At 37.0% G+C, this 26,328-nt stretch overlaps 1 protein-coding gene across 4 annotated transcripts; it reads left to right on the top strand.

Moving 5' to 3' along the window:
• The first annotated feature begins 468 nt into the window (after positions 1–468).
• Positions 469–25,272, top strand: LOC119524760 (S-formylglutathione hydrolase). 4 transcript variants are annotated; one of them, XR_005214875.1, is made up of 11 exons: positions 469–569; positions 3,181–3,229; positions 5,324–5,398; positions 7,634–7,722; positions 11,348–11,446; positions 12,646–12,770; positions 13,649–13,768; positions 16,188–16,286; positions 17,747–17,914; positions 20,110–20,413; positions 22,848–25,272. XR_005214875.1 is itself a non-coding variant. In XM_037823421.1 (10 exons), the coding sequence occupies exons 3-10, from the start codon at positions 5,331–5,333 to the stop codon at positions 22,926–22,928; spliced, it is 849 nt and encodes a 282-aa protein (XP_037679349.1). In that variant the 5' UTR covers positions 469–569; positions 3,181–3,229; positions 5,324–5,330; the 3' UTR covers positions 22,929–25,272. The 4 variants fall into 4 exon arrangements, 3 of the variants coding, with proteins under 3 accessions (XP_037679349.1, XP_037679351.1, XP_037679350.1); XM_037823421.1 differs by lacking the exon at positions 20,110–20,413; XM_037823423.1 differs by lacking the exons at positions 16,188–16,286; positions 20,110–20,413.
• Positions 25,273–26,328: the final 1,056 nt, after the last annotated feature.

The raw sequence follows: 26,328 nt of genomic DNA, 5'->3' as shown, positions 1-26,328 counted from the left end.
GCCACCTGGGCAGGTGATCTCGCTGCCCTCCCCCCTACCTGGGACCTCACTCCCAGGGGTGTAAATCTCCCTGGCAACGCAGGATATGACTCCCGGGGATGAATCTGGACCCAGCATCTGGGATTGAGAACATCTTCTTAACCGAAAGGGGGGTGTGAAATGAAACAAAATAAAGCTTCAGTGTCAGAGAGATTTCAAATAGAGAGGTCACTCTGGTGGACATTCTTGCACACGATATAGATAACACTTTTTAGGTTTTAATGTATTAGAATAGCTAGAAGTAAATACCTAGAGGGGGCGGGGCCAAGGGAGAGGGACCGAGGATGGGCGGGTCTGTGGGGGCGGAGCCGAGGATGGGCGGGTCTGTGGGCGGAGCCTTGGGTGGGCGGGTCCGTGGTGGGCGGGCCCTGGGGGTGAGGCCCAGGGTGAGCCCGAGGGGGCTGGGCCAAGGAGACAGGGCTGGGAGTGGGCGGGCCCAGCGGGCGGGGCCCACAGACGCGGCCCCGGCGGCCATATTGCGGTCGCGCCTTTCCCTTTCGGCAGCTTCTTCCTTCCCGCCGCCCCCGGAGGTAAGGTTGGGTACCGGTCGTCCTCGGTCCGCTTGAGTCTCGGGTTGCGTCGGCGGCGCGGCGGGGTCTGGTCGGAGCGGACGTAGCCGGCCAGTCGCGCGGGTGCGGCCCGGGCCAGTCCTTGCGGAGGCTGGAAGAGGGGCCTGGCGCGCACAGGCTCGGCCTTGACCCGGGGCTGGCGTTCGCCCGGAATCCCTTTCCCTCTCCGGAGCCTCCAAGAAGGTGCAGCCCGGGGACGCGCTGTCTCCGAGGGGCGCCTTCCGTTTTACCAAGAATTAAGGACCTTTAGACCCGACACCCGCCGCGTGGAGTAGATGTTTATTTACCTCAATCATGTAGGAAACGGGGCTCTGGAGCGTTAGGAGCCCCGCAGGAGCCTATCTCCGGGGGTCCGTCCGCCGGTGTTGCAGAGGCCCTCGGGGCTCTCGGAATCCTGAGGTCACTTCTGAGGGGGTCGTCGGGAGGAGCGCCCCCCCCCCCAGCGTTGAAGGAATCCTGGCTCGCGCGTGTGTGCATATAGCACCCCGGGAGTTAGCCCGCTGGGTCCCGGGAACCACCATCTGAAGTCGATCGTATTAGGATCTCAAAAACAGATCGGAGCTGAGCCGCGGAGATTAAGTAGATTACCAGAGTCAGGGTGAAGTAAGTGGTGGAGACAGCCATTGAAACTGGGGGGTCTCTCCAGCGCCAGCTCTAAATCGGTTGCCTTGGCATTGAACAGAGGCAGCCAGTAGAAACATCCAAGCCATCCTTCATTGTGCGGTATTAAGTTTAACTAAATTAAGATAACAGGAGCTGAGGCCAGAAAAATGGTGGTGGGACGGTTTTGAACGCCAGATTCGAGTGCAGAATTCTTGGGTGCTATGGTTTTGTTTTGTTTTGTTTTGTTTTGTTTTTCTCAATAAAATAGAAATTCCTATGTGGGCGAGGGATGTGAATTTTTATGAATGAAAAGATACCACACTACTAAGTACACTAGCAAAATGTGACCAAGAATATTTGGTGTTTTATTCAGCCTGTCTCCTTTTGTCAGTATTCTTCATAGTTTCAATTTTATGAAATCGTGATGGCAACCTTAAAGCTAATTATATAATTGATTATATTCGTCTTCCATTCCAGTGATTTGGTAGTTCTCAGCTGCTAGCTGACACTTGAATGGAATTAGCTCTTTACATTTGGAGGAGATGATCAGGCATTTCTCTTCTGCTATTAATGTGTGCTAGCTAATCCTGTTTAAATAAAATGGCTGACAGTTCCATGTTAGGCCTGAAGATGAGTGTGTGTTTATAGGGATCTGCTGAGAAGGGTCCAGCAAGAAATGTAATTCTGGAAATAACGCATCAGAAAGATTGAGTCTAAAGACGCAGGTTTAGATTCTTCCAGCCAGAAAATGTGGTTGAAACTTGAGGAATGTGTGATGGGAGAGCAGACTGTGGAGAGGAAAGGAAAGGGAGATGGGAGGAGAAAGAGTGGAAGAGAAGAACTGAGTCATGTGTTTTCACTGAGGAGAGGCTTTGAACAAAGAAGTGATGGTCGGCAGTGTCAGATGTTCAGCTGCAATCCAGTCGTTTTGGGGAGACGTCTGTAGGTTAAGAGCCAGTGAAGTGGGAGACACTGAAAATGAAAAAAAAAGAGGATCATGAAGAAATGGGTCAAGGTCCAAGTAGTCTGTGAATGGGAACAAAAGCACAGGTAGAGATGGATAGAAAAATTTTAAGACTAAAGAGAAGAAAGAATGATGGGAAAATACAAAGAACACAGATTTCTGGAGCTGGATGACTTTAACTTCAATAAGTATAGGGAAGAAAAGTAAGATTTGACAACTTAGACTTTCAAGTACTGGATGCTTTGTGAGTGAAGATGACTTTCTTTAATGAGATTTACCTGACTGGCTTAAGATGTGTCATGCACTGAAGGAAGCTTTCTTCTCCAAATATATTAATGGTCACTAAATTTCTATGAAAATTTTGTGACTCTCACTGGTATTGCAGACTTATGTTTTTTTTGTTTTTTGCTTTGGGTTTTCCGGAGGGATTTTGTGTGTGTGTGTATGTGCATGTGCGTGTGTGTTGTAGTACTTAAATCAAACATCTCTGTGAGACAAATATGTGCTATGTAAGTTCCCATATACATATGTGTGAAATATATATATATATATGTATTCACACAACAAGACCAACTCTTAGCAAGAAATGTTCTGGACTTTTAATCTTACTCTGCTGTCCTAGTCTTCATTCTCAGCAGTTGACCACATTGCATACTTCCAAATTGCTCTTTAAAACTTTTTAATATTTATTTTAAAAAGCAAGCAAGAAAGAAAACAGCTTTCTCCTTAGTAATCTTAGCACTGCAAAGGTTTTTGACCCAGTGCCAGGCCTTGTGGCAAAATAGGTTTTAAGGTAATTAGGCTAAGGGCAAGGTGCACTGGTGGTGCTGCTTCATCAGCTGTGTTTTTCCAGGCTGCCATATCCAGGGCAGACACTCACCCACCTCAGAAGGAGAAAATGCCTCTGTTGAGAATATGTACATTGTCTATATAACTGTGCTTGTCTATATAACCATTGTTATGAAAAAGATACCCCACTTGTAAACCATTTCATCTGTTTTTCAGGATTCTCTACCCTATGGTGCAGACGAAAAAGCAAGTAGCAACTGGACAGGTACATTTAAGTTTTATAGTTTGTGTGTTACTCTGAAATTGAATGAAAAATCTATTGACTTGGTTTAAAACACTTGTTATTTTTCACATAGGAAATTTTTATTGAAAACTGAAACCTTATTACATTATTAATAACTAATTCTTAGCTTATGCCCTAATTATTATTATAATTATAATAATTATTAAGCCTAATTCTGTTTTTGATTTGTAATTGAAGGTGATTTCTAAAATGAGTGGTTAAACAGAAAGAAGAGCTTTGTTAAGAGCCACCCCCCCTTTCTTTAAGGCATTCTACCAATTTAAAAAAATATGTTGTAACCTTGTGTCCTCTGGCTAAATGAAAAGTATTTGGTTTTAGATTTAATTAAAGAACATTCAACGAGCAGGGGAAATAGACTAGCTGTTGTTCAGTAAAATGATTGGCAAAGTATGGGATGATTAACAAAGGACATGATGCACGTGATTGGTATGTCAGAAGTTTAAAAAAGTAAATTATACATTAATCCAACAAATAATCATTAAGTACCTCCTATGTACCAGGTATATGTACAGTGTACCATATTTTCAGAATGCAGACATAGTCCCTATTTGAGAAAATAAACTTGTAGAATAAGCAAATAAATTTTATTCCTTGGCCTAATATATATGTATATATATTGAAGTTATATTGTGTTCCTCTCTGTAAGTTCATTGTTTATTTAAGAAAGGATTGTAAATAAGAATAGCTGAAGTTAATGCTGAATAATTATTAATATTTTGTGGGACAGTTTATTGTTTAATAATCTTTTATAGAGCGAAAGTAAACCTATGAGAAGAGGGTAATTTGTGGGTAATTAAATTTTAATATCCTAATTCTATAGGATGAGTCAATGTTAGCATCTTAAAAAAGAAAACTACAGTATTTAGACACCCTGTAAGGAGGTTGTAGAGGATAGTAGTTAACAGGGGCTCTGATGTCAGACCTACTGGGTTCAAATCCCAGGTTTCAATCGTAAAGCTTAGTATTTGAATGTGCTGAAAGATTACTTAGAAGTAGGATTGAAACTAATCTCATTTAGAATTTTGCAAAGGTGTTTCCAAAATTAGCTTTTTAAGATTCTTGTAAGATTGTTTTTAAGATTATTGCTAAAACTGCAGCTGGTCAGCATGCAGTCCTGCATTTTACTGTGTAGATGACTCTAGTGGTAATACCTGTTACTGGTAGCTATAGCTTTTTATTTAGTGCTTACTGCCCACTGTGCTTTATATTTTAAGGCAGCGCTACTCGGGATAGGGACGTACTTCCCTGAGATGTACATGTCACCATTATGCTGGTCTCCCTTGCTTAACAGACAGTTAGGCTAGATGAAGATAGTTTTCCAGTATTTTCCTGTATTCATTATTAAAAAGTCTTCTTGGAGAGACAAGTACCAGTCTTCAGGGTTTCCTTCTGACAAGCTGTGACTTTAATTCACTTAAAACAGGCTTATCTTTTACTTGTTAGTGAGTTTTACAAGGAGAATTGTTGATCCTATGCTGAGTATTAAGTTGTCTTCAAATATTCTCTCTCAGAGGATGAGTAATTTGATATGGGTTGGTGTGTACAAAGGTGCCTGTCTCACTTTAAGTATCCAATAAGCTTTAACTGTTTTTTTATTATTATTATAGTATTATTGTCATATCATTTTCCTCCTGTGTTAAAATCAACTGTAAACAGTCATACCAATTTCTTGACTTTGACTTCGTTATTGCCACTGACAGTTAGACTGTTAACAATTTTTAATCTTCTAAGTTAAGATAGTCAATTAGTAACTTCAATTATTTATATTCAGTCTCTTTCCAAAACAAAACAAAAAAATCTGGGACACTCCACAACAAAAGAGCTTGTTAATAAATCAGTACTAACATAAGTACTAAAGTTTTCTAAAGTAAGTAGCAAATTTAAGTGTGTATAAGTTAGTTTCTTAATATTGTGTGCCCCAAAACAATAGCATTTGGAAAACCATTTCTAGGTGGAAAAAGTTGTATGTTCAGATGTTTTATCTGAAAACAGTTTTGTTTCGAGTTTTCAGGACATAGTTCTCTAGAAATTAATGATATCAATTTTCATTAACAGGAGAGAAATGGCTTTGAAACAGATTTCCAGCAACAAGTGCTTTGGAGGATTACAAAAAGTGTTTGAACATGACAGGTAACTATTAAGAAAATACAATTTTAGATATCTCTCATTTTGTTATGTTCTGTCCGATTTTTAACCAAATCCTTATCTCTATTCTGTGTTATCTCATTTCACTTTAAACCTGCTTGCTCTCTCTGTGTGATTCCCTACCTGTTTGACTATTTCACCAGAGTTAAATAGCTTTTGGGATTCAACTGTGTGAGCTGAAGAGGAGCGCTAGGAAAGAGGAGTGCCTCCAGGCTTTATTTACATTATTCTGGAACTTTGTGGAAAAACCTATGTTGCCAGTAAAAATTCTGGAAGTGTTTTCCTTTCTTGGGAATTTTTTAATGTAAAAAAGGCACCTGGACTTCTTTAAAAAAATGGTGGGTTACATGCATGCATTTACCTCTGTTGCCTCCCAAAGTCTGACTAACATGGCATTAAGGAAAGGAAGATTAAACACAGACAAACACCTCCCCCCACCCTGCACTCATACCCACAGAGGCAAAAAGAAGTTGGGGAGCTGCTAAGAACAATACTTTAGAATCAGAAATGCAGGTGACAAATAGCACCTGACTTAGCAGGCTGTAGAAATCTAAATTCTAAACAGCAGCAAGAGAAAGCTGAGAAATAACCAAATTTGTATAAAGCCTTGGGAATTGGAGGCCCCAGGTACACCTGGAATTAAGGGTAAAAATGAAGCTAAGAAAAAGGAAGATTGGTTGATCTGTTTGAAGAAGCAGATAGCCCTCAGATCACTGCAGCTCTCTGCAGGCAGGCCACTGCCTCTCCCCAGCTCTGGCAAAAGACTGAGGTTTATTCTCTTGCAAAGGTAAACAGAGAATCTCTGTCCTGGGGAATACCAGGTGCAGTTGGTGAGGGGTATAGTCATACTCCAAATAGCAAGACTAAGTAAAAGTTTGTACACTGGCTATAGAGACTACCCAGTCCTCTTCCACTCAGCTTCTAGAATTTGGGGAGTTAGAAGACTCTTCTTTCGGGAATCTGACCAACCCAAAAGAAGAGACTTCAAGATATAGTTATTGAGAGCTTTCCAAGAAAACAGTCCAGCTGCACTCCACTGCCCGCAACCCACCACAGTGCTTTCAGTTAGAGTTTTACTGTTCACTTTTAAAAGAAGTAGACAGCTAAGATTATTAGATATATAAAAGACCAAAAAAAAAAAAAAAAGGGAAAAAGGAACTTGGACAAATGTACTGTACAGGGAGACAAACTTCAAAAAGCACTGTTATTAAAATCAAAGGTATGAGTGAAGATATTGGACCTGTGCTCTTAAAAATATTCTAGAACAAAAAAAAAGCCTAGAAATTTAAAATACGGTAGGAGAAATGACAAAACACAATGGAAGGGTAGTTGATAAAGTTGAGCTACTACTCCAGAAAGTAGAATAAAGGGAAATTGGAAAGGATAAGAAAATTAGAGGACCAGTCCAAGAATTCTGACATCTAAATGTTAGGAGTTTTGAAAAATAAAATTGGAGGTGTGGAAATAACTAATTAAAGAAGAATTTCTAGAACTGAAGGTTTAAGTTGCCAGATTTGAAAACATCATCCACTTAGTATCCAGCACAATGGATAAAAATCCTTCAGAGAGTGGGAAAAGGGTGGATCTTAAGGATTAAGAATTTTGAAAGGCGAAGGTCAACGGAAGAGTAGTATTAGAACTGGGAAAGCGCTGCAGCAGTGACTTCAAAATTCTTCAGGAAGACTTCCATGTCCAGCCAAAGTGCCAATTAAGTGTGAAGGTAGAATTAAGACATTGTCATCTATTTGTGGTATTAACGGTTGTGATAAAATATTGGTGATCAGACTGAAGATGTGGTGCATTTTAGTGCCTATGAGCCAACGTGTAATTCGAGATCTTTAAATGCATTTTTTTTAATAAAAGCAAATTTATTTCAGACAACTCTGCAAACAAAGTTTTTCCTTTCATAATATTAGTGCTACACTGAGGATTAGACGTGTCCTGCCCAAAATGACCATGTGCCATGTGAAGAATAGGCGCAGGTTGGTTGACAGCTCAGTAGGCTTCCAGCTGGCCCTGTCCTTCCTTTCAGGGTCAGAGTATAGTCCTTAAATCTTGCTGGAATCACTTATTTTGGACATTAAATTATTTATTTTGGACATTTATTATTTCTGTAACTTTTTATTTAGTACTTAAGTATTTTATGTTTCTGTCTTGACTAAGGAGGGGTATTAATTATTATCTTTTTTGGGGGGGCTGGGATGGGCGTTAAAATTACAGTGTTGAGCTGAACTGCAAAATGAAATTTGCTGTGTACCTACCACCAAAGGCAGAAACTGGAAAATGCCCCGCACTCTACTGGCTGTCTGGTAAGTGTTATGCATTTGAAATTTATCAAGGACCTTCTTGGTTGTTTTTTGTTTGTTTGCTTTTGTTTTTGTTTTCTTTTTAACTGGCTTAGCTTTTGTCTTGACTTTTGGTATGCTTTCTGAGCCGTTTATAAAAGACTTTAGGGGCCTGTGATAATCTATTCTGTTCTTTTATCCTGAATAACTTCAAAGGTACTGTATTATATTTATCTCACTTCTTTTCCAATTTGACAGTAATTTAGCAGAGAATATGAAATTCTGGGCTCAATGGAAAGGGCTTCCAAAGGTCCTTTACCTGATTTATACCCACCCAAGTATTTCTGGGGTTTGTAGGGACTCTACTAGTCAAATAGACAATTATCAGGTGAAATCAAAACACGGTGGTACACTACTTAGAAGGCACAGCGAACAACTTCTTACAGGGCTCTCTGGGAAAATGAGTGGGACTTCACAGAGCTTCTCTGGCAACAATGTAGAAGGTCATTTAGGACCACTTATGCTTCCTGATCAGTGCTTAATCTGCTAGACTGGGAGAGCATAATGTTTTGCCACCAGGAGTTGTGCACTTCTGTGCGAACTTTTCTTTAACAAGATGTAATATTTCATCTTCAGAAGCAAACGTTACAGGTAGAGAATCATAAAAACTAAATTGTGTCAGTGCTTGCTGTTTTAATTTTGTTTCCTTAAGACCGGTTCTAACAACTTTGATTTAATAAATTCTTCTTTATGTATGTCTAATCAAGGATAAGCCTCAAATGGCAGTTGGAAAATGAGAATAGATATTTCATTTTAAAAGGTAAAAATTGAGACGTATTTGCTTTTAACTCAGCAAAGCATTTCTGTGATTGAACGGAGAGCACTGGTTTTGCTAGAAGAGCGTTGGGTATTGCCAAAAGCAACAACAACAAAATTAGATGTTTAATTGGTTTAGAAATCGTAGTATTGTGTAGTTTATGATGATCTTAGAAATCCTATAATCCGTCAAATAGGAAACTAAAGTCCAGATTGGTTAAAGATCACATAGTAGTGAGGCTGAACAAGTTTTCTGACTCATGGTTCAGAGCTATATTCAATCTTCTGTTTTTCCATTTTGAAAAAATAATGAGAGCAACTTAAAGTCATATCTCTTGGTTAAAAGCAAAACAACCCAGATTGGAAGTGGCAGTGTGTTGTAATTACTAGGTACAATAATAACAAGGCCCTATATTCTTAACCAAACTTGACATCTGTCAAGAGGTATCATCTGAGCTTTATGAGTATAAAAAATAGAACTTTTTGTTTGTTTACATCAAATGACAGGACAGTTTCCTTAGTGAGATGCTGAAGAACAGATAGACCTTGGAAATTAAGGCTTGATTTTCTGAGAAAAGGTAAGATTGCCTGACCAGTGCACTTGAGAAATGATGACAACAGAATTTCAGGTTTACTTCTGGTGAGTTTAAGGAAGGTGGAGACAGAAAGATTAGATCAGTTGGTAAATTAGCTGAACTTGAACAATATGCAAACTGAAATCCTAAAAGATGATCCAGATGGAGTGATTTGCATCTTCCCCAAGCCAAGGTAACCTTAAAAACAGCCGTAGATACCCAAGAGAAATGACACAGGTACACACAAAATCCCCTACACCAATATTCATTGCTGTATTCACAATAGCCCAAAATGGAAACCACCCAAATGTCCATCACCCAATGAATGGATAAATACAATGTGGTATATCAGCAACAGAAAGGAATGAAGCACTGATACATGATACAACATGGGTATACCTTGAAGGTAGTCACAAAAGATCACAAGTTTTAGAATTCCATTTATGTGAGGGGTGTAGAATAGACAGAAACATTAGTGGTTGCCTAGGGTTAGGGAGTTTGGAGGGGAAATGGGGATGTGCTGCTAATGTATACAGGGTTTCTTTTTGGAGTGATGAAACTGTTGTACAAGGAATACACTAAAAATCATTAAGTTGTACATTTTAAATAGGTGAGTTGTTTGGTATGTGTATTGTATCTTGAAGCTGTTAGCAAAAAAGAAAAAGGTCTTTATATAAAATAAGTACAGTTGATCAAGTAGATTTTAATTAATAACCATCTTCATACACTGGAGAGCAGTTTTCAGTAGAATGTGCTTCATTTTCATGAAGCTACAGCTCACTGTCTCCTACTGTAATCAAGGAACTTGTGTCCTAACTAGAAAAGTACCAGATTCTTACCTGAACTCTAGCAGATTCACATTTCCCAAGTGTGATACGCTGTGTATTATGTCCCAGACCCCACTCCAGGCTCTTTATATCCTTGATGACCCTTAGTCCTCACAGCCACCTTATGTGGTAGAATAGAGACAATACTGTCCTCATTTTTCAAGTGAAAAAACTGAAGGGTCAAAATATTGAAGTTATTTCTCCCATGTTGGTCAGATGGAAAGTGGCTGAGCTGCACTTAGAACCAGATCCTGTGTGTAATCCAAAGCCTATGCTTTTTACACTACTCCCCTGCTGTCTCTGGACCTGTTTATTTTGAGATCAGCAATTTTGTCAGGACTTGGGGCAGTTCACCACCACGATATGGCCCTGGAATCTCTGGATGGCATTTCAGAGAGAAACATACTGAACAGACATCTTGAGGTTCTGCCATGACTGGTGAAAATCTGTATGTCTAACAAGTGTTTATTTAACCACAGACTCCCGTAATACTTTCTCCAGTGAGACTTGTAACTTTATATCTTGTCATTATTTATTAACAAGTTTGGATTAAGCAGTCACTTCATAAGTCTCTGTGCTAGTTGTTACCATGAGACCAACCATTCGTGAAACCGTGGCAGCTATAGTTAATTCCCATTGCATCATGCATATCAGTAGGCTTTGATGTTGCACTTAGCAGCTAGGGTGGGATAGTTAGCATTCGCCCCTGGAAGAGGGCTGTTGGTTTAGTGGGTTTTAAGCCCAAGCATCTATTCCCAGTTCATTCTTGACCATTTTCATATCATTATGGTATTAGGCTCCTATCATGAGGGAATTAAGTCATCTCCATCACATGAATGAGAATAGAACTAGGAAAAACAGCAGAAACATTTCTAAACTTAAGGAAGGCAGATGGTGACTGTAACTTGCTTCTTAGCTCACTGAGGAGAATAAAGGTGATTAGGCTGAATTTTGTTGCTGAGAACTACTAGCATATAAAAAATATTTAGTCCTTTATATTGTGATGGCCGTTGTATTATCACACCTTGACTAATTTATGTTTCAACACAGAAATAGTAATATGTTTGATAGCACCCTACTGGAGTTGTTATATAATATTTAGTTTATGTATCATACTGCTATTCTACAGTCTGAAAAATTCTGAATTGTCCAACATATCTGGCTCCAAGGATTTCAGCAGTTGAACCTTTAGTAAGTGACTTAAACAGGACAGCTAACCTAGACATTTAATCTAAGGAAAAAGTTCTTGGATTAATACTGTTATAAGTTTTATATGAAAAGAAACTTTCCTATCTTATTAAGTATTATTTCTAAAGCAAAAAAAAAACCTTAAGTAATACCAAGTATGCTTGTGTTCCTATGTTATAAAAAGTTTAAAGCTTCAAAGCCATTCACAGTATAGCATGAGATAACAGTATTTTTGATCTTCAGGCTTAACTTGCACAGAACAGAATTTTATATCAAAATCCGGTTACCATCAGGCTGCCTCAGAACATGGTCTTGTCGTCGTTGCTCCAGATACCAGTCCTCGTAAGTGTTCTTGTTCCAGAGATCTTTTATAAAAATCTAACCCTTTAAGACTATGTTGTAGTAATTCATTATACATTACATTGTACAATTCCTTTCATATTTTTGCTATTATCTCTAATAATAATTTAAATGACAGAATGACTCTTAAAATGCCATACTGCACATTGTCTGACACCCTGTGAGCATTATTCATGACCTCACTTGTAGGAGAGGGGACAGGGTTGCTATTCCCTTTTTATAGGTGCAGACACTGAAACAGAGAGATTAAGAAACTTGACTAATGTATCATTGGCGTCAGTGTCAGAATAATAACGTATAATGCATAGCAAATTACTTGCATACTCCACAGGTAAACTATCTCATCAAATAATATTAGTATGTCCTTTCTTAACTCTGGTAATCATCAGTCATACAGTTAAGCAAGTTTTAATATTAAAAATGATTAGAATGTTTCATTAAAAGAGCTCATTCCACCAGATTGGTGAAACTAGTTTTGTGGCCCTGGAAGTGTTGGGCAATGAAATTTGAAAGGAGACAGATTTTGGCTCAGTACTAAGAACTTTCAGCAGCTAATACTATCCTGAAATTAAATGAATGGCTTTGGGAAGTCATGCATTGCCTTTCACAGGAGCCATATTATACAAATGTATAACATGTCTGGTTAGAAATACAATAAAAGATTTCATTCAAAATAGTATCAAAAATATAAGGTACCTTAAGATAAACTTTAAAAACATGAAGACAGAAAACTGTAGAATTTTGCAACATGTCATAAATGAAGATGTTAACAAATGGGAAAATGCCATGTTCCTGGATGAGTAGACAGTGTTATCAAGAGGTCCTGTTCCTCAGATTACTCTCCATATAATGTAATTCTATTCAAAATCCAAATGGTTGGCTTTTTAACTGCAAGCAATTATATAAAATAAAACCTAATTAATTAAAAAACCATACAAAAAAAAATCCCTGTGGGGGTGGGTAGAGAAGGGAAATATGATGGAAAATAAAAAGTGTCCAGTTCAAGGTGGTGCATTGACCATCAGCACATTTGTGCATGTGCCACGAAAGGCAGAGAGACAGCACTGTTCGGTGAACAGCTCTAATGCAAGTGATGGACTTGCAGATTTGTGTAAAAGTTTGTTATTAAGCATGGGCCATTACTGCTGAGTTGATGAAACCACAAAGCTTTTCCTTGTTAGGTGGTTGCAATATTGAAGGAGAAGATGAGAGCTGGGACTTTGGCACTGGTGCTGGATTTTATGTGGATGCCACTGAAGATCCTTGGAAAACTAACTACAGAATGTACTCTTATGTAACGGAGGAGGTAATTTAATTTGTATTGTAATTAATTGACGGCTGCCAAGACACAAAGTCCTTCCAGTGCTAAGAATTTTAAACTGGCTTATGGTATTGTTGAATCTACTTATCCTTTATTTATTAACTATTTCATGAAAATTCCAAAGTTCATTAGTACAATGGTCCTATATGTTGCAGTTTAAATTAATGCTAAGTGCAGTTTTAAAGAATTTAATAATTAGATTATTAAACTACCCAGGTTACCTAATGGAAATAGTATATGAGAAAACCATTTATTTCCCTGATAGCTGGTTCATTTGAATATATTCTATACTGATAAATCAAGGCTTAGCATAAGTAAGTGGTCAAGCATTCCTTTTATTGGTAATATTTATGTGCAGTTCAGTTTATTTCTATGATTAGGTTTCACATAATTGTTACACCTTATCCTTTTTTTAAAATTTTATAAAATAAATGTTTTCCATTATTACTCTGACCTTTCTGTAAACATAATTGTAATTGTGTCATATTCTGTCAGATGCCAAAATTTACTTTTTCCTAATATGGAATTTTTTGCTTTTATATGTATTTTTACTATAATAAGTATTTAGAATAGATTCCGTTAAGTAAAATCACTAGATCAAAGTTTAGTACATTTTAAAGGTTCTTCCTATGTCATCCTCCTAAAGTTGCTTTCCAAGGAGGTTGTACCATATATTCTCCAGTGACATATTAATGACCATTGTCTACCTGAGGTGAGTTTTTTTTTTTTTTAATTTTGTCTTTTCTAGTTCAATCCATTGTAAGACTGGGATTTGGAGATAATTGTGCAATTTTTTTTTTTAACTTTGAAAATATCTAAACTGATTTCTCTCATATTTTTTTTACCCTATTAAATTTTTCTAGCTTCCCCAACTCATCAACGCCAATTTCCCAGTGGACCCCCAAAGGATGTCTGTTTTTGGCCATTCCATGGGAGGCCACGGAGCTCTGATTTGTGCTTTGAAGAACCCAGGAAAATACAAAGTAAGATTATTTACACTACACTTCTAGGGATAAATATTTCTCTTGGATAATCTAATATTAGGAAGTTTCAAGGCTTGAAATTAGGATTTTTTTTTTTTTTCAGTATTGGAACTAAAATTATCTAGTGTTGGGAATTTCAGGGGGTATCAAATTTAATAATAGCACAATATATGCTACAGAATCAGAATCATATGGATTAGCTATCAGTGGTTTCTTGTTGGTCTATTAGAAGTATTGAGACATGTACCTTATGTTTTCATTCCTTCTATTCAAACCATAGTTTTTAAGGCATTCTGTTTTTTTTCTAGATTAAAGTTATTATAGTAGTACTTATGATTTATTTTTATTTTTATCAGGAATATCTATAACTTTGCCTTTATTTCCTGAGAAATAGGGAAATATTCATGATTTGCAAATGTCTAAGAATTCTTTGTCATTAATACCTCTGATGAAAATTGAAATGCAGTTTCGTTGGAAAATATTACTGTCTGCCTTTCCCATTCATTCATTTGAAGCCTCCTGGCCTTGTTTTTTCTTTTAATGAGCCAAGTTTGAATTACCGCCATATGGAGAGTTTCTCTCTGTGCCAAGCACATGAGTCTGAGTCGCAAAAGGAAGTTTTGAAGCAACGATCATCTTAAGTTTGCTTCTGTCTTTAAAATCACAGAACTATAAATGGCCTCAAGATTTTTTTAATCTTTATTGTCTTCTTCCCTTAGGATTTGTTTTTGTCTTTATTGTCTTAGGTATGCCACTGAGAAATAAAAATATTTCTCAGAGCAATTTCTTTCTGTGGCACCAAATATTTTACATTTGGTAAGCTTTATTATAAAACTGAACTGATCATGACATGATGGTGGATTTTTAAAATAAGGATTTTATTTTCCCTGTTTTGTACATAAGGCAGTCAGCTTATTGTTTCTGAGGGAGAAAAGCAAACTTAGTTGACTTTATGATTCTTTAAAAAAAAGCTAATAGAGATAAACAACCCCAGTTAAAAAATCGGCAAAGAGTTTTGAATAGAAATTTCGCCAAAGATATATAAAAGATTAGTAAGCATACTAACGGTTGCTCAACATCATCAACCATTAGGAAAATGAAGATCAAAAGCACAGTGAAATACCATCTCACTCCAAATAAGATGGCTGTTATTAAAAAAGAAAAACAGAAAATAACAAGTATAGACAAAAGTGGTGAAATTGGAGACCTCTTGCATTGCTTAAATGTAAGATAGTGACGCTGCTGTGGAAAAGTTTGTCAGTTCTTCAGAAAATTAAACAGAATTACCATGTGACTGAGCAATCCTGCTCCTAGGTGTGTACCCAAAAGAATTGAAAGCAGGGAGTCATACACCAGTGTATGTTTGTACACCCATGTTCATGGAAGCATTATTCATAAGAGCTGAAAGGTGGAAACAAGTCATGTGTCCATTGACACATGAATGAATAACAAAATGTGGTATATGCATACAGTGGAATGTTATTGACACAAAAGGAACGAAGTGCTAACACATGTTACAACATGGATGAACCTTGAATACATTAAGCTGAGTGAAATAAACCAAACACAAAAGGATAAATATTGTATGATTCCACTTACATGAAATATCTAGAATAAGAAAATTCATAGAGACAGAAAGTAGATTAGAGGTTACCAGGGGCAAGGAGGGAGAGGAAATGGGGAGTTATTGCATAATGGGAACAGTTTCTGTTTGAGGTGATGGGAACATTTTGGTAATGGATGTTAGTGATGATAGCATGAGATTGTGAATGTAATTAATGCCACCAAATTGTTCGCGTAAAAATGGTCAGCATGGCATATGACATGTTAAGACAATAAAAAATTCTTTTTTTAAAAAAAAGAACAAAGCATGAGAGGGAGAAAAGCTAGTAGACATGGCACGGTATAAATATATATACTCTAAGCACTCAAGCTGAGAGATTCCTTCTCTTTACCTTATTCAATGAAAAGCAACATTGTAGAACACAAAATTATATTGTTTCCAAAGGAATGTCATGCTTAAGGGCATGGCTCATTGCTTTCTTGGCACTGTTTATAGAGAAATAATATCTCAGATTTAATAGTATGTTCATAAGTTGGGTGGCCATGAAGCTTTTCATACTATGATTGCAGATCAGTTTTTAGTGGAAGAAAGGAGTAGAAGCTCTGAACTAAACTTCTGTTTTGTATATTAATGAATTCTTTTAACCCCTGTGGTTTTACAAGGTCTGTTAACTGGGAACACAAAGGATGTGGTGAGGTCTACAATCTAAGTCCATAGTAAGCTGAAAGGAAAATATTCTCAGGATTTTTCTTGGAAAGTCAGTTTTTAGGCAAGTTGTAAATATCTGTTCATACTTGATTTCGAGGTAAATAACAAAAAACATAATTTGTTTTTAAATTGCCTTTGTTTCGGAAGTCCGTGTCGGCATTTGCTCCAATTTGCAACCCGGTGCTCTGTCCTTGGGGCAAAAAAGCCTTTAGTGGATATTTGGGATCAGATCAAAGTAAATGGAAGGTAAGTATTGGATGTTTGTATTAATAGTCATTCTTAAGTTTTCAAATTTGTTAAAAAACCATATACATCACAGAAATATTCTACCAAAAGTTTGAATGTTTTGCAAATGAACATATCTTGTGCACATTAACAAACAGAAAATGCTGGAGTGAAAAGTTCTTTGTCTTTCTATCTGCTGTACTTCAGAATCATTCACCTATGGGCTCCTATTGTAAATATGATCATTGAAGTTCTAACAGATTGGACAGTTAATCCTTTAGTCACTAGATAAGAGTTTTGTTTAGGCTTAGGTTTTTATTGTATTGGAAGAATGCTAAAAACAATTAGAATTAGGTACTGTTGATGTGTGTACATCTGTGTTTCAAGATGTCCTGTGTAAAGTCTGTTTTGAGTTCTGAGATCTTTTGTCAAGAACAGACCCTTTCACATCCACCAGGAGTGTATGGTCTAATAGAATAGTTGAGTAAAAGGCCGACTGATTGGGTTGGGGTGGGAGGTAAAGGCACAGTTAACCTAAAAAGGAATCTTCATATATAATTTATCTCTGAGTGGCAGTAGATTTTACTATCTTAATCATGCAGTGTCTCAGCTATTATTTAAGTTACTACTGGGATAATAGAGACCATGCAGCATTAGGAAATCATAGACTTCAAAACTAGTTAGACTTTTTAGGTCACCTTCCCCTCTCCTTTTAAGATTAGAGGAAGTAAGTCAAGAGAAGCATGATACTTAGAAGGGGATCTTTTAGTTTTTGTTTGTGTTGGTCAATGTATGAAACTTGTGGTTAATAAGAATATATGAATAATCAAAAATATTTAAATATAGATGGCAATATATGAAATTATAACAAGTAGCAGCTCTTCAGATAATAAATTTGAGGAGGAGTCATGTATGTGATTCACTTTACTCAAATCAGGTCTCTCTTGAAAGCTGATGAAGAGGGCAGAGGTTTGGTTCTGTTCAGTAGACAGCAAAAAAAGGAGCTGAATGTATTTCTGTCTAGAATTATAGCCAAAGAAAAGAGACAAAAAGCAGATTATCTCAACTGGAAAATATTTGGAAATGGAAAAAGGTAATGGAGTTAGAAGAAATTGCTAATTACTAGTGAGATTTAGAAAGAAAAACCATATCATGTTTTTTATTGGAACTATTAAGTGATTAAGAACATTAAAAGTTTAGAAGAACCTCTTCTATACTATGAAGAAGCTTGTTACTACTGGTCCAGGACTTCTTGATTGGGAGAAGAGGCTATGATTGGGAAATGGATTTCTGGAGGCCTTGTAAATAAAAACCGAGCAAATCAGATTTTAAGCCAACTTGAACTCATGTTTCAGATTTAATCAGACTCTTAAAGCTGAAATAACTCTCAATTTCTATTTAGTTCTAGTATTATGTATTCTGAAGAATACCTTTCTGAGCCCATTAAAATTCATTTTTCAGTGTTTCTCCTCTTTGTACAGGCTTATGATGCTACCCATCTTGTGAAGTCATATCCAGGGTCTCAGCTGGATATACTAATTGATCAAGGAAAAGATGACCAGTTCCTTTCAGATGGGCAGTTACTTCCTGATAACTTCATAGCTGCTTGTACAGAAAAGAAAATTCCTGTTGTTTTTAGATCGCAAGAGGCAAGTGCTAAGAAACCATATCTTGTTCTAAATAATGCAGCTTTAAAAATGTAATACCCCATAGCATTTTATCTTTATTTCTGAATTTGAAATGTTACCTGTAACAAGACAGTTTTTAATTATATTAAGATACTTAAAGCAAAACCCTTCTTGGTAAAGTAATGGTATCTTAGACCAAATGATAGAACTAGGAAAGCTTTTGACAATGAAAGTATTTGTAATTTCCCATCCTGTAGTCAAAAACTGGTAAATGACAAGAAGTTTAATGCTTGGTTGGAACTTACTTTTCTAACATTGCTGGATATATCTTTCTTCACACCCACAGCCATTGTTGCAGAAGGACAAAGAGGATAAGCCTCTGCCTTCATCACTCTTCACTTCTTGTGCACATCTTATCCTCAGAAGTGAATTGTTGTCATACACACATGCACCTTGAATTTTTTAACTCGTGTGTTGATCTGTCCATTGTGCTACTTGCTATTTCTGGTTGTTTAAGAATAATTACTGAATTTCAATTGACTTGCAAATTTTTCTTGACTAAAATACTTTTGAGACTATCCACGTCTCACCTAACTGTGCTACTACAGTTGAAATTAAGGATTTCTGCTTTTAGCTTTAAAAAATTATTCATAAGATCTTATTTCAGGATGAAAAATGAACACTAACAATTAGACATGATCTTGATTTTTAAAAACATTTGTAATTGTGTTTAATGACAATGCATGAATATCCAAATGACTCTAGATCAATGGGTAGTTTGGTATATATTAGCTCATTTTATGCAGCCGAAATGAGAGAGCCTTCCTCTCCTGTCCATCTGTCAGACAGATGAGGAGGAAGGCTCAGACGAGGAACCTGTTTTCTCAGGTCACTGCTAGTAAGTATATGGTGGACCCAGGACTGGAACCCAGTCATGTGAGTGCAAATACTGTCCCTGTCGTCTGGTGTTCTCAGACAAGGCAAGGCAGTGCCCCTGAGGAGGGTAGAATTAAAGCAAGCTCAAAGAGAAATCATGCATAACCTGCTACCTGTCAAACATGCAGCAGAGCTCAGCAGTCTCCCAACTCCTGAAGGTGTTGTGAACACGTGAATATTGTGTGTGTCATATGAAAAGATGTCAAAAACCACGTTGTTATATTATACCTTATTATCTCTCAATATCCATCCTTAAGGAATAGAAAATTTTTTAGATCGATTTGAACATTTACCATTGTAATTACATATTTTAGATGAGCTAACCTTAAGAAATTTAATACCAATTTGATTATAAATACAGTAGTGCATTACTTTTATTGACTATAGCTGAAAAGTGACATACTAAGCCACGTTGTTTTCCAAATGGCTTTAACTTCTTGGTATTAGCTGTATGGGGTGTCTCTTCTGCTTTCCCTGAGGCTGTGCCAGGAAATTCTGTTGATAAAGTTTCAGCCTTTTAACAAAGACTGAAAATCTCTGTAGTTTATTAGGAAAACAGCATAGAGTCCGGAACACTGACAAAATGCTTGGGAAAAAACAAATCAACTTATTTATTCCTAAAATGCCTATATCCCAAGCAACTAACAAACTTAGTTGGTTCCACTTAGTGAGGATCAAAGCAACATCCAGTTCCTCTAAAAAAAAAACAGGGACTGAAATCACCAGAGTCACCATCTTGAGCTCAGGCGTAATTTTCCACTCACTTCCCTGCTACCAAGGTCAGGTTGAGAGTGAGCCATGCTGTCTGAAGCAGATTTTGTTTAGATTTGCAGTAATTGAATGAGCAACTGAATGGACATCTTGGGTAGTGACTGCACAGTGGCTACTTCGCAGATTTTAAAGTCCACTTCCTTTGACCTCAGACTATCCTAAGGTCTGAGAGTTTTACCATATGCTTTATTGTTTGATTATAAAAATATCATAACTCTGTGCTCTATGGATCTTTGAAGTAGGAGCTGTGAAGAAGATAATAAGCTGAAAATAATAGGGTCCACATAAATAATAAGTCATCTAAGAAGGAAGAAAGCAAATTACTAAGATCCTGTGCATGGTTTACCCAATACCTGTGGTTTACTTCTTTGTCAGGATATGAAATGCTCACAATTTATGTTTTACTCTTTCAACTGTCAAAAAAAATGTTGGAGAGGAAGGGTTAGTGCATGGGGATATTAATTTGGTTGTGACCTCTTATAATGTTTCTTTTTCTGTTTTGGCTTCAGTAGCTCCAATTGAAAACACCAGGTAGCAGAATTCTGAGAGCTGGGATAGGAAGATCAAGTTTGAGTCTGAAAAGGAAGGACCCAGTATGTCTTACTTTTAGGTTTTGAAGGTACATAGTGAGGAAGACATTTCAGTGACCCAAGAGAACTTCCAGAAACTATATCCCCTTCTTGGAAATTATAGGAAGCAAGGCTCTCCCACCTTCTCAAGTCACAGGCATTTTTTGAAGAATTAGAGGCTCTTTTGGAAGAAAATCCCAGAAATGCAGGGATGCCTCACAGTGATCTGGCACAGAGACTCTCAGTAAGTGTTTATTAAATAAACAAGTGAAGACCCTTTAATAATCTTTTTCTTTTTACCCATGAGAGACTTAATAACCTGGGGCTTCACACCTGAGCTTTTCTAGTTGGATCTGGAAAATATGTAGGAAAACACTGCCTGTTAGAATAAATGCCTGTCATAGCTGCTAGAGCACTGCTGCATTTTTGAGAGCTGAATGAAGAATGAAAGAATGTGTTCATTATTTTTATATGCCAAGCGTCAAAGTTCTGCTACTGAGGATTTTCCCATGTAAGGTTTGAGGTAGAGGGAAAGGAAGACTTCTTCAAGTGTCACTCAATACAGGCAATCACAGAAGAGTAACATACCAAAGAATTTAATGAAAGAAGCCACCCCCATTTAATAAGATTGATAAATAGAACTTGGAGGTACTCAAGGATGACACAGTTTATCTCTAATTGTATAACTTCAACATCATCTATTTCCAGAACTATTTTGAATAGTTCATGTGTATCCAGATGCCTTTATATTGACATTTTAAAAATACCTCTTGGTCATGACAGGCACTTTCTATTTTCTCACAAAATTGGATCTCAGTTTAAATATGGTTATGGAAGTTTAGGAACATTGGCTTTGGATTTTCAAATGAACTACACTATTATCTTGCAGTATATCCCTGACAGTGCAGAATGGTCACTTGGTTTTCCCTGGAACTTTTCTGATAATAGTGATGATAGTGATAATAGTAGTAGTAACAATGTTGGCTACTCACTATGTGGCTGAAACTGGGCAAGTCCCTTAACATGTGAAACTCAGCACAAATGTCCGCATGAGTGTTTTTCTCATGCACGTAATTTAAGGCATCAGTTTCTCTGCATCAATGCCTGTTTTCAATCAAACCCATCTTTTGCTCTGTGAAAAGTGGCAGGTACTACTTCATGTACTGTATCTCACAGGTTTTGTGGTCTGAAAATCACGAGCCTGTTTAACCTCTTAAGTCAAGAATTGCTTGGGTGGGAAAATGCTTTTTTTAAGTTTTTTATTTTTTTATTTTTTTTTAATGTAGGAAAGTGTCCTTTAGCTCTAAATTTAACTAATCAACTGAGACCCAAGCAAGATGGTTGTTCTACTTGCCTGATCATTGAGAGATGTGAAACCAAATAATTTTCAAGACTCAGACTTAACTCTTGACAACATTCTTGTCTGATTCACTTCCATGGTTGGGCCAGGGAAGTTAGAAGGCTGACTGCTTTTGAATTACCTTGATGACTTTATATACCACTGAACCCATGATTTATATTGCATGCCTCTCTGGAAATAAGAGATTGAGAATATTCATTAATTCATTAAATGCCTTAGGGAATCATCTTGTTTCCTGAAACCCAGGTGGTATTTTTTTTTACTGTCTATTTTTGTTTCTTAAGTACTTAGACAAAAATCCCTTCGACTGTTTCTCCCTTGCCCCCCATCAGAGACCACTGATTTGATTAAAGTGAAAATAAGAAAAGAAGTCTCTCTTAGACTTTTTATCTCTTTCAGTTTATTCCATCCACCTTGTATTTTAACTTTGTGTGGAAGGGATGCGTGTTCCCAAAAAAACTGTCTTGATGTTTAATACCCTTAGAAACCAATTTAGACCTTAACCTTTTCTTTTTTCTTTTTCCCTTTTGAAAGCTCTTTTCCCTGTCTTGTGTTCAGAGGTGGTGTCATAGTCACCCAAGGGAAGAGTTTGCCTGTCCTCCTGCCTATGGGATGGTGTAATTGATCAGATAGCTTGAGATCTGTTTCATGGTAGTTTTTAAAAGAGCTTACTGACTTTTTACCTTATTTGATATCTTGCTAAGGGGTGTCAGGGTTTAATTAAATATTCCTTTTACCTCAAATAAAGATCTGAGATACTTTTACTAGATAGGAGGTAGACTTCTTCACGTGGCTTACTATGGCTGTGTTTGGCTTCCCAAACTATGATCTCCTCTATATTTTAATTGTTTGGTGTAAATCTAGGGCATTTGGGCATCTTCATGTTTTCTCTGTTGTTTATTTTGTATTTTAACACTCACTCTCCTGTTGACATGAATCTGCTTGTTTTGTGAATTAAAATTTCTTGTCCGTGTTTCTAAACTCTAAATCCTCTTTGATTCTTTCAGTCCCTACTGATGTGACATGTCTACTTTGAACATTTAACTGATGTGCTATTTCTTCTTCTCTTTGCATCTTAATAGCAGCATTTAGAAACTAGGCTGTGCAGAATGTTTGCTTTTTCTTCGTATTTTTGCTTTTTTAACATACTGTGTTACAGGTACAAAACCTTGATTTTGATTTTTAATCTTCCTTATATGGTAATATTTTGGCTATTTACAAGCAAACTAAGTGACACAAGAGACTTGTTTAATGTCCCAAATACTGATGTTTTTAAATGGTAGATAAATGTCTGATCATCTCTGTTTTTATCTTCTAGGGATACGATCACAGCTATTACTTCATTGCAACCTTTATTACTGATCACATCAGACATCATGCAAAATACCTGAATGTGTGAAAAACTTCAGATAGTAGAATCTCTTCAAAATCAAAATTCTGTAATAAACAGAATTGCAGGGAAAAATGCATAATTCTATTTTATGGTTGAATTGCTTTCCAAAGAAGTAATTGCTTTCCTACTTCTGATTTTTAGAATTATTTTACCAGGGTTCATACAGGAAATCTTTAATGCTTTACAACTTTGTTGAGACCATTTGAAAAACCTTGTTATATGGACCTCAGGTCAAGGAATTGGAACGTAATTCCATTCAAATCACAGACTGGTATTGCTGGGACAGAAGACTTACTGGTGGTTCAGCCCAAACTCCTCACCTTTCTAGACTTCAAGCCTCTGAAGACAGGGACTGTTTTTGTCATGTTCATTGTTATAGCTCTTAGTGTCTAGCAAAGTGCTTGGCTTCTTGTAGGTGTTTAATAACTTTATTAGTTGTTGAATAAAGAAGTAGGCTCAGAAAGGTGGTTAAAAGGTAAGAATTCCCCATCATTACCCAGCTGTTGTGTGGAACTGCTGAGATTAGAAGCCAAATTTCCTAAACCAGTGTCTTGATTTTTCTTAACAATGGAGGGTGTAACATTGGTTTTTGGGTAGGCTGGGCCTCCCAAGAATTAAGGCATGAGATTCAATCTGAAAATAACTAGATACGGAAACTTGTAAATTTCATGTTACCATAAACTCAAATATTTTCCCTTGGTCACACACATGAATTTAGCTTGGTGAGCTCACCAAAAAAACCAACCAACAAACAAAAACAATACCTTTGGTTAAATATTGAGAACTTAATGGAGAAATTTTTAGAACATGATAGGGGAGGCCTGGTTGTTTTAAAAGTATTTTTTTCTGATAAAGAGCACAAAGGTACATTTTAAACATTCAGTGAAAATGCGTATTTAATATAAATATAGTTGGTACTCAAAATAGGATCATTAATATTAAAGATTAGTACTATAAAAATGAATGATCAAGATTCAGCTCTATAGTAAGCTGCGGAGACAACCTTCCATACAAAATGGTTCAGTCTAAATAGTCTTCTATCCTCTAGTAAGGAAGATCTTTTAATTCATGAGTTTTTTGCATGTTAATTCCTTTGTAAAGAAAAGCAATTGTGTTGTCCTAAGATCATTTTATGTTAAGGTTCAGCCGGAGAAGCAGAACTAGTCAGAGATATATATTAAGATTTATTACTGCGAACTGGCTTATGCAATTTGCAGGTGGGGGGAGTTGGCTAAGCAAGTCCAAATCCCACAGGGCAGGGGTTGGAAAGGGAAAATCACAGGCAGGCTGGAAAGCCAGGGCACAGGCCAAAGCTAATGTCCACACGTGGACAGGAAGAGAGCAGTGCGTAAGCAGGATGGAGGTCCATGGGCATGGGCCAAAGCTGTTGTCCACAGGTGAAATTCCTCCGCTGATTAAGTGAGACCCACCCATATTACCCAGGATAATCTCTCTTACTTAGTCATTTGATTAAGGACTTGAGTTACATCTGCAAAATCCCTTTATAGTGACACATATGAGTGGTTCGTTAAATAATGGGGGACTGCATCACAATCATTATCTGAAAATTGTTGCTTTGCCTTTCTGCAAAAAGTATTAAATATTCAGTAAGTAGTTGCTGACATAAGCCAGCGATGAATGTAATAAAGACAAAGGCCTTCACTAACAGTACAGAATTAATCATTGAAGATAACTAGGAAGCTTATGATTTTGAGCTTTTTTTCTGTATGTTGCAAAGATTATCTGGGGAGGGATTGATTCTTATATATGCCTAAATGTAAGATGAATTCCATTCCCTCTGCAAAAAAATTATTCCTCAACGTCTCACATAAGGAACCATCTAAATGACTATATTGAACAACAAATAATGGCTTCCAAGTCTAGTTTTGGATGCTTCTAGGAGTTGCCTGATGGGATCAATTATGAAAATATCTTCTCTGATTCAAAGGAATGAAGGTAAAAATCAGTAAGAGAGAACTGGAAAGCATACACATACATGGAAATCAAACAACACATTCAACCAATGGATCAAAGAACAACTTAGGAAATATTCTGATGCAAGTGAAAGCAAAACTACAACATACCAAAACTTATGGGATGTAGCAAAGGCAGTGCTGAGAGGGAAGTTTATAACTCTAAATGCTTATATTAAAAAAAGAAAGTGCTCTTGCTCTTGTGATTTTTTTTGTTCCATAATCTCCTTTGTGATGTCTTTATCTGAATCATCACTGCCAGAGGTTTTGTCTTCACAACCAGGTTACAATTCTATAGATCATCTCAAGTTTTCTCCCATTAATTTATTAAAGGTAGGACTGTACTAATAAATACATTTAAGGTGCTAAATTTTAAAGCATCTATGTACCATGTTTTCATTATTGTGCACTTTAAATATTTTGTCATTTGCTTTCAACCATTAATTTTGGGGAATGATTATGCAAGTTACTACATGAATCCCTTGGTGGGGGTATTTTTGTTGATATCTAACTTTATTGCAAGGAAATTACAGGATGTCTGTATGAAATGAAGTATTTAGGAGGTAAAAAAATAAATAAATAAAATTCTCAAATCAGAGACCTAACCACAGAACTAGAGGATCTAGAGAAAGAAGACCAAACTAATGAGAACCCTGCACCATCTGACACTCAGGGCCATGGAGCAGAGCAAATGAAGATGCCCAGAGGGAGTCACTGCCGCACCAGTTAGATGTCACAGGCTGGGTTCATCAGCACCAGGAGACCCCAGACGGAGGCCTGCCCTCCTCGGGGAGTGCATGAGAACACACAACCCTATGTTAGAATTTCTGTTTATGTTTATTCTTATTTCATCCCTTCCTTTAAAATTTAAAATATTTTTATACATGCTTTGTGATGTGTGTATATATGCATATATAATTATAAATAAAATTACGTATATTGTAGGTGCACGGGGCATGTGTCAGACCACATTACGTATCTCCCTACTGCAACTCTCTGAGTCAGAGAAAAAATTTTGTGAGGACCAAAGCAGAAGATACATATTGTGCTGTTAATTTGTACTCTGCCTATACCTAGGCTGGTTGCCTGTGGAAATAATTTTTTTTCCCCAGCAGAACAGCTTGTAAACTTCTCGTCCTTTGATAGCCCTAGCCAGTCCAGAAGACAATGTCCTTTTGGTCTTTGGAGGAGAAATAAGCATCTCCATCCTTGTAGTATCTGGCCGAACCCCAAGATTCCAATTCAAGGGCATTACATTTCTAATTTGATTTTTGTCTCTTGGGCACCAGGTGTCGGCCTCCTGTCACTGGTGTCACTGAATGAGCAGCTCGTTCTCTAGTGATGATACGTAAATAATTGAATCCTAGCATTTCCTTCCTGTGATGGAAATGGTGCCCTCAACTAGTTAAATGTTTTCATCTCATTGGATTTAT

The sequence above is a fragment of the Choloepus didactylus genome (genome assembly GCF_015220235.1).
Source record: "Choloepus didactylus isolate mChoDid1 chromosome 12 unlocalized genomic scaffold, mChoDid1.pri SUPER_12_unloc1, whole genome shotgun sequence".
In the NCBI taxonomy this organism is placed as follows: domain Eukaryota; kingdom Metazoa; phylum Chordata; class Mammalia; order Pilosa; family Megalonychidae; genus Choloepus; species Choloepus didactylus.
Note: the sequence above shows the minus strand (reverse complement) of the source record. Positions and strands in the feature narration are given on the sequence as shown.